The sequence below is a fragment of the Pangasianodon hypophthalmus genome, chromosome 26, assembly GCF_027358585.1.
Source record: "Pangasianodon hypophthalmus isolate fPanHyp1 chromosome 26, fPanHyp1.pri, whole genome shotgun sequence".
NCBI lineage: Eukaryota > Metazoa > Chordata > Actinopteri > Siluriformes > Pangasiidae > Pangasianodon > Pangasianodon hypophthalmus.
In genome coordinates, this window is record NC_069735.1 from 12,482,893 (window position 1) to 12,498,815 (window position 15,923).

Genomic DNA, 15,923 nt, shown 5'->3' on the forward strand with positions numbered 1-15,923 from the left:
GGCATATGGGCTTCATCAGGCCATAAGGTAAGAAGCTGTATTAGAATGGGGCGCCATTTTAATACAAATGGACTGAGCATTCAATTCCATGCTCCTATAAGACGTAGATACTGTAATAAAGTTTTGGCAAAAAAAAAAATGTCTCCACCTGCCATCTTCCCTTCTGTGAGGTGGGCAGCATCCAATACAGCGTCTTAAGTATGAAGCCCATACAGAGTGCCAGAGAAATCAATTATTTTAATTCCCTCAAACCAAATAGTTCTTCAAATGCACATTTATAGCACTCTTATGAAGCAATATGTGGACCTTCTACAACTTTCTCAAAGTGTCATGAATGTGATGTCAGTCAAAACAAACTAATAACATAAAGGAAAAGTTCAGCATTGCTTTATAAAATATTTATGCAATGCTTATGAATGTGGTATAGGCACTAGGTAGGTACCCTTCAAATAAAGTGTTACCCATGTGAGAAATAGTGTACATGAATAAAAAGTACGAAAGTTACCACAGACTTTAGAAAATGTGTTTTTGTGATGTTTAGTTATAGAAAATGTTCTCATAAATAGTCCTAAGGTGCTGGGATTGTATAATGGGCTGTGTTATGTGATTTTAGTGTGTTTAGTTTATTATGTGTTATGTAATAATGTTTTATGTTGTTTCTGTACTAAAAGAAAGAAAGAAAGAAAGAAAGAAAAAATATTTTGGGAAAACTAAGTGAGAAGACTTGTCTAAGTGTGAACGTATCACAGTAGTGGATTTGTCAAACCTATTTATAATAAAGGATAAAGGAGTCACTGGAAGCCTCATTGAAAAAAGCCAACTTAGTACTGGACATGTGATGGGAAAGTGGTATTTTGTCATAAAATGTAACAACCTATTAGATTTCAATATGCAAATGCAGGGCATGCAACACCCGAGGAAAGCAGGTAGGGTGTGCAGGTTTGGGGTGCTTCAGAGCCTTTTTCTCTTGTCTAGTTATTATTATTATTATTATTATTATTATTATTATCTTTTTTTTGTGGAACTGGCATATCAAACTATTTATGATTTAATATTAAAAAACCTGATGGTCTTCAAAACAACTTCAGTTCTAGTAACTAACAACTTGTAAAAGGTTAGATTAAGATCATTACTATGTTTAGAAGATGCAGAGGAAGGACTGGCATAAACTTATACAATTTAAATTGTCTACACTTTATACTTCCTAAAGCATAAGACTTCACTGCGATTGCATTGTGTCTAGAAACACTGTCTAGTAATCCAGTTACTTCACTGATGTTGATCTAGTAATAGATTCATTTACACTACCCTTAAACTGACAGAAGAGATTCAAAATGTTTACTCAATATTTATGATATAGCTGCAACATTTAAGAAGAGTGTGTGCTGGGCAAAAGTTGGGAGGTGATTGTGACTGAATAATTTCCTGGGAAGGGCCCTGGATCCAACACAACCCCTGAGCAGGATAAAGTGGTAACTGAAGATCAATGTATGAATGAATGAATGTTTGCATAATACTGGATCACATTCTATTGCATCGCATTGTATCATCGCTTCACATCAATAAAGCTCTGAATAGTATCATACAATCACTGGGTACTTTAAATATATCTTTCACGTATCAGATCACTGATCATGTATCAAGATGAGTATCATATTCTCTCAGATGGAGAGATATAGATCGCTAGTGAGAAAGACTAGCATGGTGTAAAACTGGGCTATGGGCTATAAGTATAAAACCTTTTATTAACGGTGTGTATGGAAAATGCTACATTTTAAGCTACATATACACACACTTACTAGTGTGCATTCAAACACATTCATACATTTTTTCATATAATCCCTTTCAAAAATGAACTAGACTTCACCATTATCTGTGTATAGTATGCATAAAAATGCATTCGAGCAGCTTGGTCACAGTTATTACACTCCATTCCACTACAGTCATTGAAAACATTATGCTATTCATCGTGTGACCACAGGGGGCATCACCTCGCTGAGCAGGCCGGAACCAGGGCAGATTGGAACTCAGCATGACCAGAGACGAGTCCATTCTCAGGTAAGTAAAGTGAGGGGAACGTTGCTTGTTTTAGACACAGCAGGTTGCGGCAGGAGCTGAAAATATGCCACCCCATGCCGTGATGCTGGAGCCCACCCCAATCAACACTTTACTGATGTAACGGCAAATGCAATACTGAATGAACTGTGATGCAAAAGGGTCAGCCAATATCTGTTTCTTGGCGCATGTTGGACTGGTCATATCTCTGTGGTATTCTGGATGGTGCCTGACCTGGAATCTGGCCCTAATCTATTTCTAGTATGTGTGCGTGCAACTATCTAACAGTGAATTTGGACATATATAGCATATTGGCAAACACTGAAGCCAGGCATTAGGGCAAGCAATGAGACAAGACAGCACAAGATGATCAAAATGAACGAAGGAAGGAAAGGGTGGATAGAATGAATCAGTGATAGCACCAGAGAGTGGTTTTGCAGAGAGAAAAGAAGGCTTATTGGCTGTTCCTCACATTGTTGGAGCGTAGAGACACTCTTCCACCACAGCGGGCACAAAACTTGGTCTGGCAGTAGGAGCAGAGGTGCCCGCAGCCGTCAGCAAACTTGGTCTTGCGGCAGATCCCGCAGGTCGGGGCATCGTCCTTGTGGGTGGCTTGTTGCCGTTTGTTCTCTGCCCCGATCCGCCTTACCTGCTCCTTGTAACTCTCGAATTGCTGATGAAGCGTCCTGGTTGTGAGACACAGAAAAAGCAAAAGACATTTTACAACTTCCTTCAAGTCCAGTCGACCATCCAGGAGCTGAATACTAATAAAGCACTGATGATAATTTCTTTGCTAGCTGTGTATGTCCTCATAAAGCTGCAGTCATTACTGTGTATCTGAACCCAACCCTTTAGATCAGTGTCATTGAGTCAAACGGATTTTATTTTAGACTGTAAGCAATTACACACACACACACATACTCCAGACAAAATGCAAGGTTTGACTGTCATTTTGCTTTTCGCTTCAAAATGAATCAGCAAGGAACAACATTACTCACTTTAAAATAAGACATGGCCATGTTATAGAAAGCATTTCTCAGAGGAACGATGTACTAGCATTGTGGTTCTCGACCATGAAAAAGCAGCTAGTGCATCTAAAAGACCAATACTTGTAAGGACAGTCAAAAGCTACCTTTTGTACCAACATTTTTAAAAATACAAATATTGTAGTTAAAGTTGCTACCATTATGTTAGCAAACAATTCCCCCTAATAAGGTGAGATTAATAGAGAGTTGAAAAGCACTGACCATATTTTGCTCTACAGACTTCCTTTAAACATATCCTCACATAATCGTTTGCTAGTATATCAAATCCTTAATGCACAAGCTATAAATAATCATCAGCATGAAGGCAAATATGAAAGTTTACCTCCTTTTGTAGTGCACTGCCATACCCTCTGGAGACTCACTACAATTCCCCGGAAAGCTGAAGCAAACAAATATAAATCCACATTCCACCGAGAGCGGTTTCTACACTCTTCCATGCCCTATAACTAGTGTTTGCAGCACACTGCCTTCCTACCTAAAGAGGAAGCAGACTGCAGCCCCAGGTAGCTGGAGCCTTAAAGTGACTTTGTCATGTCTTGGCCTGAAAGATGGTGTTACGCAGAGGGGATTTAACCATGACGTAGAATGGCAGAGGAGTGGGAGGGGTGGGCAGTGACGATGGCTAACGGACCTATGAATATGAAATCTGAATGACCTGTCTCAGCCCCTAAGCATGGAGATCTTGTACATTGAGATGAATGTTTTGGACCTTTGGATCTTTCACACCACATTCTACTGTATTTTTGCACTGTGGTCCTGGAGCACTAATATTTCATAACCCTGTATACATGTGTATAGTTTGGGTTTGATGTAAGTGACAAAGTTATGTTATGTTAGTCAGTTATATTATGACAACAGAACTGACTCCAGGTCAGTTAACATAATAGGCTGTGAGCTTTGACCTGTGTGCGTTATCTAGAAGTGGAGAGCATAAGGAATCCTAGGGTTCTAGGGTCAGCTGTCTCGCCATGGGTACTGTCATGGTAGCAAGAGACCCAGGCAACAGTAGTCATGGAAACACCACAATGAGGCTGCGCTCCATTTCAGCAGTCGAGGGTAGCAGACACACAAGATAAAGAGAGAGAGAGAGAGAGAGAGAGAGAAAGAGAGAGAATGACAGCTGCCTAAAACCATCGAACTGCTGCTGGTGATATCGTGGATTTTTGTATCAGACATCCATCTGCCATACTAAATAGTTTTTCTGCCTTAATAATTCCCCACCCCATTTTCTTCCATTGTAATCTTTGGCAATTCTCACTCAATAGTTCTGCCTTTTCACACAATAGCTACCAACCTGGGAGGGCAAGACATGACATGAAGCCAGCTTTAAATCTTTTCAATCTGCTGCTCGTGTAGCACGTTACACACACCCACAATTAGCTAGTCCAGAGCCGGGTCAGTTATGATATTCTTTGAACTGCTGGGATCTGAACATGCGATCTCCTGATGATAGGGAAAATACTTAGACCATTGTCTAAAAATGTATAAATATGTTTTATGCAGACAAGAGACAGATCTCATGAGTCATAGTCAATATAGGCTTATCTGGAACAACAAAGCCATCTGTAGTGCCTAGTAGCATTAAGGAAACCCCCCCCCCTTAAATATTATTTGATTTATATGAAAATATGAACATATTTCAAATATGCAAAATTGAATATGAACATACATACATATCTTTATTGTACATATTCTAGCAAATGGCTGGTTAGAGGTAGAAGTTGGTTATACTTATCCATGTCCTGGACATACAGACTTAAAAACCAACATGAAGTGACTTAGTAAGGATTTGGGCCACCACAAGCTACCAGAACAGCTTTAGTGTGCCTTGATTCTACAAGTCTTTGGAGCTCTACTGAATGAACACCGTTCTTCCAAAAGATTACCTCATTTGGTGTTTTGATGATGGTAGTGAAGAATGCTCTCTAACAGGTCACTCCAAACTATCTCGAAGTTGACCAATTGTGTTGAGATTTGGTGAAAGTCATTGCATATAGCATCATTTTCATTATCATCATCAAGTCATTCTGTGTGCCCTCATGCTCTGTGACTGGGGGCAGAGTCATCCTGGAAAAGGCTTTAGAACATAGACCCAAATAAGGGAAGCCCCTTTCGTCCTTTTTCTTTCCTTCCTGTACTCTCCAGTCCTCTCTCCTTGCCTCTTTCATCCTCTATGTCTAACAGGGTTTCCTCCCTTCCCCTCTCTCTCTCTCTCTCTCTCTCTCTCTCTGTCCCTCTCTCTTAGCATGGCTGATAATTATCACCCCATGAATACACTGGAGCAAAAGATCGATTGGGAGGATGGATAGACGGTTGGTGAAAAGATTAGAGAAGGGGGAGAGGAGAGAGAAGAAGCGTACGGTGTGAGGGAAGAGGAGGGACTATTTCCATCCTGCCAGCTGGTTCTTGGCCGATGCCTTGGAAGGGTTTCTCTCTCACTTTCAGTTTTTCCTATTGCTGTATTTCTCGCATTCTTTCTCTCACTCTTAGTGTTACAGAGATATGGTAGGAAAAACAAACACATAAACACATTATAGGTATATACCATATGCCAAGATAATTTTACCAACTTTTTTCCAGCAATAACACAAAATGCCTGGTTTATGGATTAATTATAGCAGTAAATCCAAATGGAACTATTTGTGCATATACCCATGTTGCATTAAGTTGTTGTCATTAGCTGCTATTTCTGTAGCCCAACAGAACTTATTACTAAAAAGTCAAAAGAAACCACTGCCCAAGTATGCAAAAAGACAGACTAAATCTGTGAAACTCACATGGTCTTCCAGTTGCAAAATTATAAGACTTTACACAAGCCAACTTGTAGCTTTCCTTAGAAATTCATTCATATGAAGCCAAAAAATTTTGATCTTTCTTAGTAAATTCCTTCAAGTTTCACTTTTCAACAAAAGGGAAAGCTTGTAAGATGCAGGATGCTTTCAGGCTAATTTCAGGCCAAATGAATCCAATACTTTACCAGTGCCCTAGCTAGAAACTGGGGGGGAAGTGTCCTGCGGTATTAACATTTAGCATATTGTGCCTCCTCAAGATACACTGTCAAGTAAAAGAAATCTTTTTTAATTAGTTTTTGTATTGACACTTTGTTTGGTATCGGGTATACTTATTACACAGGCATTTTTTAAAACAGAAGTCTTTCATTCATTCATTCATTCATTCATTTTCCTTCTGCTGAAGGCTGGATACAACAAACAGCTATTTCGTGCATACACACAAACAACAGTCAGAGTTTTCCTTCATGAGTCTCGAAATCTCATAGAGGCAACACACTTCTCCACAGGGAAAAACCCCGAATGTCAGGACCTCAGTCTGGGACTGATAAGTATCCCCAGATGCCTAAGGCCTATCTTTTGTGGGAACTCTGAAGCCCATAGTGTTTATGGATGCAAGACTATACCTTTCTATCTCACACACTACCTGAAGCACTTACCGCACTAGAAGAGATATGATATTCCACATTCCCAAAGCCAGTTTCCATTGGCAAAGGTCCAGTCTATCTAAGACTGTCCATCATTGGATGTCTATCACTGGTGCAATGCCCAACAGTTCATCTTGCAGGTGGTGAGCCCACAAGATGGCTCCATGTTGCCATTTCAAGGGTTCCCCAGTCATCAGGTGCTTGCCTGTGGGCACCACTCTCAGATAAACAGCAGAGGCTTTTCATATTGTGTTGTTGACAGTTGCATTATAAAATAGACTTTGTGTCTCAAACCCTGTTTGCTTTCCCATTAAACTCAAATGGCAGCTCTTCCATATGCTCCAGCTATAGCCCTAGGCCACATCAATCAAAATATTTAACTTGACACATAAGGCTAGTTAGAGAATCACAAAAGCTATCCTTTGTTTAAATTTCATTAATGTTTAAGCAAACGCACTTGCTATGTTCATCATGTTTTGGTGAACTGCCCAAAAAAGCTACTACTAGATCCCTGAATAAAACACTCAACATGAATTCTGATGTATTAAAACAATGCAAAATATAACCAAAGATGTGTGCTTTCTACTTCAAAGGTGGAAAACGAAGAACCAATGTTGGCAGAAAACCATATCGATCAGCAAGTGCAGTTTCATAATACAGTGTCTATTCTTATCCCGGTAAGAGGAGTGCCTGTGAACGGGGGGAAATGAGCATTCTATAGAGAGAGGAAGAGGAGAAAATAAATAGACGGAGTGATATACATATACAGAATAGGGAAGTGACCAGAAAGATAAACGACCTCGGGAGAAGATGAGTGCAGCCGGAAGTCCCTTGATGATCTCTCTTCCTCTGTCTCTCCCTTACACAAGCAGACAAATGTAATTTGTTTCGATTCCTAATATTAGACCTTTAAAGTAGAGAAAGGCTTTCTTTCTTTTGGAAAAAAAAATGTTAAAGCAGGACTACTTCAAACGATACAGTACTTCAAACGATACTTCAAACCTAACAGTAAATGCAAGATCTGATCTATGGAAAGAGTGTCCATGTTTTCCACTTCCACATCTCTTATACTGGCTGCTGAAATGCTAAACTACTTAACTGGATGGAAAGATTGAGCAATCTGATCTTAATGCGACTGGAAAGTTTTTTTTTTGCAAATTATTTCTTGCGATTTCTAGGAAATAGGTGTGTTGCCTTTCCAGTTATATGGATATTGGGGTTGAGGCACGAAGGAGGAGGAAGAGAGACAGAGAGAGAAGATATCTGGCATTGATTTATAAATACTGCTGTAGTTAAAATATTAATTCATGTGCAAATCTCATTAACCATGTCAAATACAACAAGTGCAAGTTAGCTGTATTCTTGAACTAAAGCTCAGAAATTGTAGCGCTTGCTTGCTGTTCAAGTATTTACAGAATAAAGTGCTTTTTATAATGGACTTTAGGTCTACCCACGCTCTGTTTTCTTGCTCACACTTCCTCACTCTCTCTCATCATTTAGAGCAAGTTTGCTGCCTTCAAATTGAAACAGGGTTAGCATTGCCAAAACACTTTCCTGAATCTTCTTTCTTTCTTTCCTCTCAGGTCTACAGTCTTCTCTACAGTCTTCTCATCTTTTTTAACCTCAATATCTGTGCTTCTCATGCTATATGTACACTTATTGCCACTTAAATAGGAACAGCTGTATACCAGCTCATTCATGCAATTATCCAGCCAATCATGTAGCAGCAGTGCAATGCATAAAATCATGCAGATACAGGTTAAGAGCTTCTGTTAATGTTCACATCAAACATTACAATGTGAGGAAAATGTGATTTCAGTGACTGTGGCATGGTTGTTGGTGAGAGAGCGCTTGGTGAGAACAACACAACAAACCTTGAGGTGGATGGACTACAACATTAAAAGTCCACATCAGGTTCCATTCCTGTTAGCTAAGAACAGGAATCTGAGGCTACAGTGGTTAAACAGTCTGACCAAACAGACTTGTAGATAAACAACTCATCACACATATACACACATATTTAAAGTAGTTTCCTGCATGTGACGGAAATTTCGGCTGCAATGAGCAACATATACAGTACTGTGCAAAAGAAATGCTGTAGAGCAAAGATGCCTTCAAAAATAATTAAATTAAATGTTTCTACATTTTAAAAAAATACTATAAAGAGCAGTAAACTGTAATAAATGAAATAAAGACAATATTTGTTGTGACAACCCTTTGTTTAAAAAACAAAATGAATAGTTTCATGTACAGTTTGTGCAATTTTATAAGGAATTCTGTTAAGTGTTACTGAGCATCTTGCAGAACCAGCCACAGTTCTTACGGAGAATTTGACTTTCACACTTGCTTCTTATTTTTGCAGCAAAACCCAGCAGCCTTCATTATGTTTTTGTCTGAAAAGTGGTCTCTTACATAATATACTGCTTTCTTTACTGACATACAAACATTTTTCGGTTTTGCTTGACTGGACAAAGTAACACATACACACACACACACACACGCGCAGACGAATGCAGAATGCCTCGCCATTAAACTTTCATGCTATCAAGTACTTGACTGGCTACCAGCCACAGCCCTTTCTTGTTTATATATGTTTAAGTAGAGTATATGTAACTCATATACTGTATGTATTTTACATGCCCACCGTTTGCCTTTATAACATTATGACTGCCTCCAAACTCATCTTCCCATCCACTTTTGGAGCCTTGGCCCCTTCATAATGTACATTTTTCCTGTAATAGCTGTTCTAACTCTTTTAGATTGCTTTGCCTGTTTTTTTTTCTTGGATTTTTGTCTTTGTTACCCCCCATCAACCTTTGAATTATTATTGATTCAGAAATATTAACTGTTATGTATGCATGTGGGGTAAAGGGAAAGTACAGGTCTAATAATTAACTAGTTACATCAGTGCCATGTTTACCAAAGAACTCCAGCTGTAAATGTTCCCATCACTGAAAAAAGACCACACACAACTGCACATATGGCTGCACACACATACCCATTAAATGAGAGGAAAGAAATTTGGAACATCATTAGAAGCTGGTGAAGGGGATTTTTTTTTCAGGATAGGCTTCCAAATGTGAGCTATTTCCAGCTCCAATTCATAATTTAAGAACCACCATTTTTCTCCTAGAAACTATGAAACCTCCTCATTTCAAAAGGAAAAAAACATCAACAAGAAATGATAATGTGATGTTTTCCTTTCCTGACTAGCCTAACTTAGTAAGATATCTCATCCACTGCAAAGAACTTCTGAGTGAGCACAATTTTTACGGTTGTTTTCAAGCAGGGTTTGTGGTTGAAAGCTGGAATGCAGACGATGGCTGTTAGTCGTATAACACTGATGGTAAGAACTGGGGGGAAACAGAGCTCAGGGTTAGGAAGAGCAAATTATTCCTCAGAATCACCAGGATTACATTTATATCTGTCAAATTCACACTTCTACAAAAAAAAAACAGCTGTAGCGTCTGGAGCTAAAGAAAGATCTGAAGTGTTCTGAGCATTCCCTCGTCCCGTGTTTCCATGGTGTCGCATGATTACCCCTGGCAACGAGGAACATGTCAGCATCAGAGACGCTGCTTCCTGTCAGTTGTGCTGCTGGCAGGGTTCTGTCTTGTGCACATGGATAACAGCAATCATACATAGCCTGTGTGTGTGTGTGTATGTGTGTGTGTGTTCACCCTTATTCCCATGATGTGTGTGGATAATTTCCTGTTGATGAGCATATAGAGAGTTTATGGCCCCCGGATCACTTTACTTGCCATAGGCCTCAACCTGTGGGGTCTGTCTGGATGGCTGTTATTACTTTAGGCACTGAAGCTCTAATCTAATCTTAAACCTGGAACTGGACTGTGGTATTTCAAGCCATTATAATGCAGCTAGCAAAGAAAAGAATAGCCAGGTAGTGTGACATCATTTGATTCACTGTGTGCTGCATTAGCAAAGTTTGACTGCACTGCAAAATGCAATACTGTGTGTCAACTCCTAAGCTGACTGATCCGCTCTCATACTTTTGCTGTTGCCTCAAGCTCATATAATGTCAAAATATATGACAAAGGGTCTAATAGGATCTCTTAGCACTCTTGGTCACAACATGTGCTCTATTATAAGGAAAACAAAAGGCAAACACTAACTGAATCAATTCAAAAGAACTGCCCTACAGCCAAAACCCCATAATACCATATGTCAAAATAGGCCACCTATGATAACTATGGTAACCTGTAATGGTGTAATATTTTTATATACTAATTACTGCAGCAGTATCAGGCAGTATAAGGCTTGGATGTAGACCATGTCCACACGTCCACTGGGTTCTGGCCCCCGTTTGCTCTTTAGTGTGAACAAAGATACTCTGTATGGCCAAAAGTATATGGACACCTGACCATCAAAAACATATGTGCTTTTTGAACATCGCATGCATCCACACTTAGTCCTCACTTTGTTGTTATATTAATCTCCACTCTTCTGGGAAGGCTATCCCCTAATTTTGGAGAATGACTGAGGGGATGGGCAGAATGATGTATTTTACACCAAAGATTAAAATTAACTGCTCTAGCCTAAAGAGTAATGATGGACATTTTTTTGTACATGTTCTTTAACCAGGTGCTGTTTTCAGACTGTGCTCAAGGCCGCACACAAATAGACCTTATAGGGTTATCTTTGCCAGATGGTCTGTTCTCAATAACAAACCAATGAAACCATGTACACTCCTAGTCTACTCACATTGTCTACACCCAAGAGACCAATAAATTCACCATTAACCACTATCCTTCTTTAAACCATGGATAAACAAATAACTGAATAAGCCAAGGTTATAATCTCATACACAGTTGATACTGATGCTCCAGGATCATTTTAACAGTTTATATCACAATAAAGGATATGACTTGGAAAGGAGGAAATGATTTTAATTGCCAGACTAGGTCAATAACTTTTAAAGGCTTGATAATTGGCTGAGGAATAACACCAACCTGTGGAGATTTGCTGACTATAGTGGAACATCCTACAAATTACTGGTCAACAAGCATTCAGTCAGCATCTTTTCACCATACCATGGTTCTACCATATTCAGGACATATGTACCTCTTCTTACAGCACTCAGCTAAGAGTTATTGTTTATCATACCCCATTCATCCCCCCGTTTAGTCACTGCCAATTCTCACTGCTACTGCTACTTTTCCCCTGTCACATTACAGACTGGAAGGGTGAGGGCTAACCCTTATTTCCTCCAGCCACACACTGTTATGTAGCTGAACACGCTTAGAGGAGAGTACTAACAGCACTCCCTTCCATATAATTTGGCAAGAGAGGGAAAGCCATCCTCCCCCACCCAGAAACCAGGGCCAATTATGCTCTGACTCCTGGCCACAGATGGTCAACTCACTATTTCCTGGTGCTATGTTAAAAGCTTTTACTGTTTACTGCCATTTGAGAACCATGTCCACCTTGCTTTCATATAAATCCCATCTCTTTTTAAATGAAAGGAGATGAATAAATATAATTGATGGCATTCTGTAAATAGCTGTTGTAACAGGATGACAGTTATAACATGGTAAATATTATCTTTACGATGCAAGCTTGAACGGTCATATGAAATTCAGACACTCCCTGTTAGTCAGTACCAGCTATACGCTCTCTAGCTAAGCATCTTCTCAATGATGTGGATTATACGCAGATAAATAAGCTGACTATCTATTATTCTCTAGCTTCTTACCAAATTCGAGAGCAAATAAGCGCATTGCCTGTTGAGCAAGAAAAAAAGCTCATGTCCATCAGTCCTGAATCCCTTTTCCTCTTCTAGGATAATTTCGTACTCTTTCGCTCTCTCACTCCGTTATACTATAGTCTTGTTGACAGCATGTGTACAGTCTGTTATAATTCAGCCAAAATTGTATTGGGATCTTCTCTATAATACATCTTACCTACAATAATCTTAAATACCGCTGTAATCGCATGATGTGAAACAGGCTTTAGTGTGTATAACACACTTCTTTACATCTATGTGTCCCTGATATTGTTGACAGACAGATATAGGGAACAGTAAATAGGACAATCGGACAATAAGTCGTGATACAGCATCAACTATGACTCAGTCCCCTTTTGGACGATGTTAGAAATTTCATTCGTCATAGCCTAGTCGTCATTATTTGGCGCTGAAAAATTACACAACATGGCCTCATTTTCCCCCCTTACAACGTCACTTCCGTTTGAAGCCACAAGCCATGAGGACGAAAGAAAACGTCACGGTCACGACTACGTTAAAAGAGATGGAAAATCTCAAGTATCACGATAAGAAACCCTAAGAAACACTAGGACTGTTTGGAGACGCTGGTGAAGATTAGCAGAAGGCTAACTGGGAGCGCTCACGCCCTCGCGCGCATCGTCTCGAGAGCGACGGTTACGTTTGAAATAGCCAACCACACCCCGCGCGCGCTCGCTTCGACGAAGACATAGCTTTATTATTATTATTTATTGTTTTTTTTCGGCTAGTCTTGAAACTCTGAGGAAACATTAGCGACTACTTGTGTGTATGTGTGTAAGGGGATGTTTTTTCGCCCCACCGACACGTCGAAGCACGAGAATATGTGCGAGGTTTGTAGTTCTTTTGTCGGCCACACGGAAGAAGGGCTGGTCGACGGAGACACACTCATTACACCGGCTAAGACAACGCTGAACCGGCATACTACCATACTCACTAGTGTGTAGAAGCAGGACTTCGACTATATACAGAATAGCCTACTCTTTTTAACCGTCTTGTTTAGTGCACTAGTACATTGGAGATACAGGACGCAGCCTATGATTCATCCTCAAGCCCCCGTGCGTCACGCCCCATTTCCCCACACCTGTAACTCTCTCTTCAGCCGTCTCACACACACACACACACACACACTGAACGACTAAACACACTTCTACAAGTCTGTCCTCTCCTCTGTTAATGAAGTGCAACCTGTCCACTAACACTGATACCATTGCAGTGCTCAGGCTACTACACAGCTGCAGACTGTCTATACAATCATTGTATCATTGCTATTAAAGATACATAGAGCAATTTTACACCATTTTAAAGGAAGGATGTAAAGCAGGGAGGAGTGTGTTATGTCGTGAAGCTTTTTTTCCCCCTCTGGTCGTACATTACACTTATGAATGGGCGTGTGAGTGTGAAAGGAGATGATCCAGGCTTACTTCAACATGGCTTGCTCTTTCTCCTCTTCCTCCTTCTGGCGCGCCATCACCGCCAGGATTATTCTCCTCTCCTCCTCTGTGAGGTGGCTCAAGTCCGGTATGTCAGGCATAGAAGCCGGAACGGAAGCCCGCGGGCCACCCTGGGGCCCTACCGAAGCGGCCATGTTTCTTCCGCCTCCCTCTCTCCCCCTCTCCCTCCCTCTCTCCCTCCCGGCCTCCGGTGCGGGTCCTACTGGCGGTCTGGCCTCAGGCCACGCTCGGCGCTCCCGCACAGTGTCTCATGCTTGCGGGTGCCCACCATTGAGCTTTTGTCTCCGTGCGTTCGGTGCCTTTTCCACCTCTTTCCCACCCCTATCTTGTATCTTGCTCTCTTCTCGCACTCTTCCACCCCCCCCACCCCACCCCAACCCCCCCCGTCTCCCCGCCTCTCCCCTCCACCTCCGGTTACGGGAAGCCCATCTTCTCTACGCGGCGCGGATGCTGGAACTCCGGCATTCACGCTCCAGTCTGGAGATGTTGGACAGCGGCGATGGTGCTCTCTGTGCTCTTTGTGCTCTCTCTCTCTCTCTCTCTCTCTCTCTCTCTGTGTATTCTCTCTCTCTATCTTTCTTTCAGCATCTCGCCTTTCAATCGCTAATGCAAGTTCTTACATCTGGCGCGGGCGCCAAAAAAAACGTGGCGCTGCCTTTAAACCGGAATGGCGCCTGATCCTGAGAGAGATGGACAAGTACATCAACAACTACAACCACAACCACCTGAGACAGCGAGCCAGCCGTCAGTCACTCCTTCTCCCTTTCCCATAGATCCACGGGCGCGCCTGGTGTGTGCTCGGTGGCGCATCAGTGATCAGTGAGGGACTATTCTTTAACGAATCGGTTCTTTTGAATCTCTGGTTGATTCACAAGTGCGAATCGAAAGCTTGGGCAATTAGACCTCTTTTTTATTTTAAAAGATAGATTTTCTGACTTCTGATTTGACTTCTCCTTTCCTACTCCTTGGATAGGTCTATTGGACTATCTGTTTTGGGAAAATTAGTGCTAAATACGTTTTTTTTTTTTATCATACCTTTCAAAGGGGTGAAATTATAACTGCATTCGCCTGACTTGCTTAAAAATGTAACTTCATGTTATTTGTTGTGCAAACAAACAATAGTGAAGCAAAAGTAATACACTGCACAGAATTTATTTTCACCCCATAAAACATTTCTCTCTGTTCAGTTTAAATGAACATTTTTTTCAAAAATTAATGTGAATAGTTAGAATTATAAACAGCCAGATTTAGACCTGGATGTATTTACAATGAGGCATGTCTTATCCCAGTGGTCACAATTAGGACTAATGACATGTTTACATCTCCCATGAGTATGACACAAATATGGTATTAAAATATCAGTAAAGAATACCAATAATAGGCCATTTAAAAGATGCACCAAATATTGTAGTTGTGTCAGGATTGTATGCTTAGGTACATTGCTCTAGTTACAGTATGAATCACACAACCCACATGAAATCCATCCATCCACCCATTTTCTGTATCACTTATCCTACACATGGTTGTGGGGTAGCCCAGAGCCTATCCCATGGGACTTGGGGCACAAGGCAGGGGACACCTGGACTGGGTCCCAACCCATCACATGGCACAATTGCACACACACCACAGGCAATTTAGAGATGCCAATCAGCCTATAACGCATGTCTTTGGACTGGAGGAGGAAACCCCCAAAGCACAGGGAGAACATGCAAACACCACACACACAGAGTGGAGACAGGAATTGAACCCTCAACCCTGGAGGTGTGAGGCAAACACACTAACCATTAAGCCACGCTTCCCACATGAAAGCAATACAACTTTATCAACAACTTTTCAAACGAAAAAAAAGGTGACAGGTGGGATAACATGCATCTCACCATCAAAGACTATGAACTAGTAATGAATGAAGTTATTTCCTAATCATAAAATGCTGTTTTGAAGATTATAAGTGACTGTTCAAAACCATGAACAGTGATTACTGTAGGGGTTGACACTTTGGAGTTTAAACCCTGAGTTGTGAATCAATCTCATCCCTCCATTCACGTAGACGGGTTTGTCTGAAAGAATCGACTCAGTAAAGAGTCATGATGCCTGACACTCCAAGTCGGTTGTGCTCGGAGTAGCCCGTGCCCGCCCACCTCAGTCTATTTTCAGCATCACTTAAACGGGCCATA

At 40.9% G+C, this 15,923-nt stretch overlaps 1 protein-coding gene across 12 annotated transcripts in view; it reads right to left on the reverse strand.

Moving 5' to 3' along the window:
• Positions 1-14,101, reverse strand: part of rims1b (regulating synaptic membrane exocytosis 1b) — a 59,075-nt gene extending 44,974 nt beyond the window's left edge. For 11 of the 12 annotated variants that reach the window (XM_053229937.1, XM_053229929.1, XM_053229931.1 and 8 more), the window contains exons 1-2: positions 13,720-14,101; positions 2,528-2,741 (exon numbers count right to left, since the gene is read on the reverse strand). In XM_053229937.1, the coding sequence (XP_053085912.1) occupies positions 2,528-2,741; positions 13,720-13,883 (378 nt within the window). In that variant the 5' untranslated portion in view covers positions 13,884-14,101. Of the gene's footprint in view, positions 1-2,527; positions 2,742-3,423; positions 3,855-13,719 lie in introns of those variants that run through there. The other variant, XM_053229934.1, reaches the window with a different exon arrangement.
• Between the last annotated feature and the right edge of the window lie 1,822 nt (positions 14,102-15,923).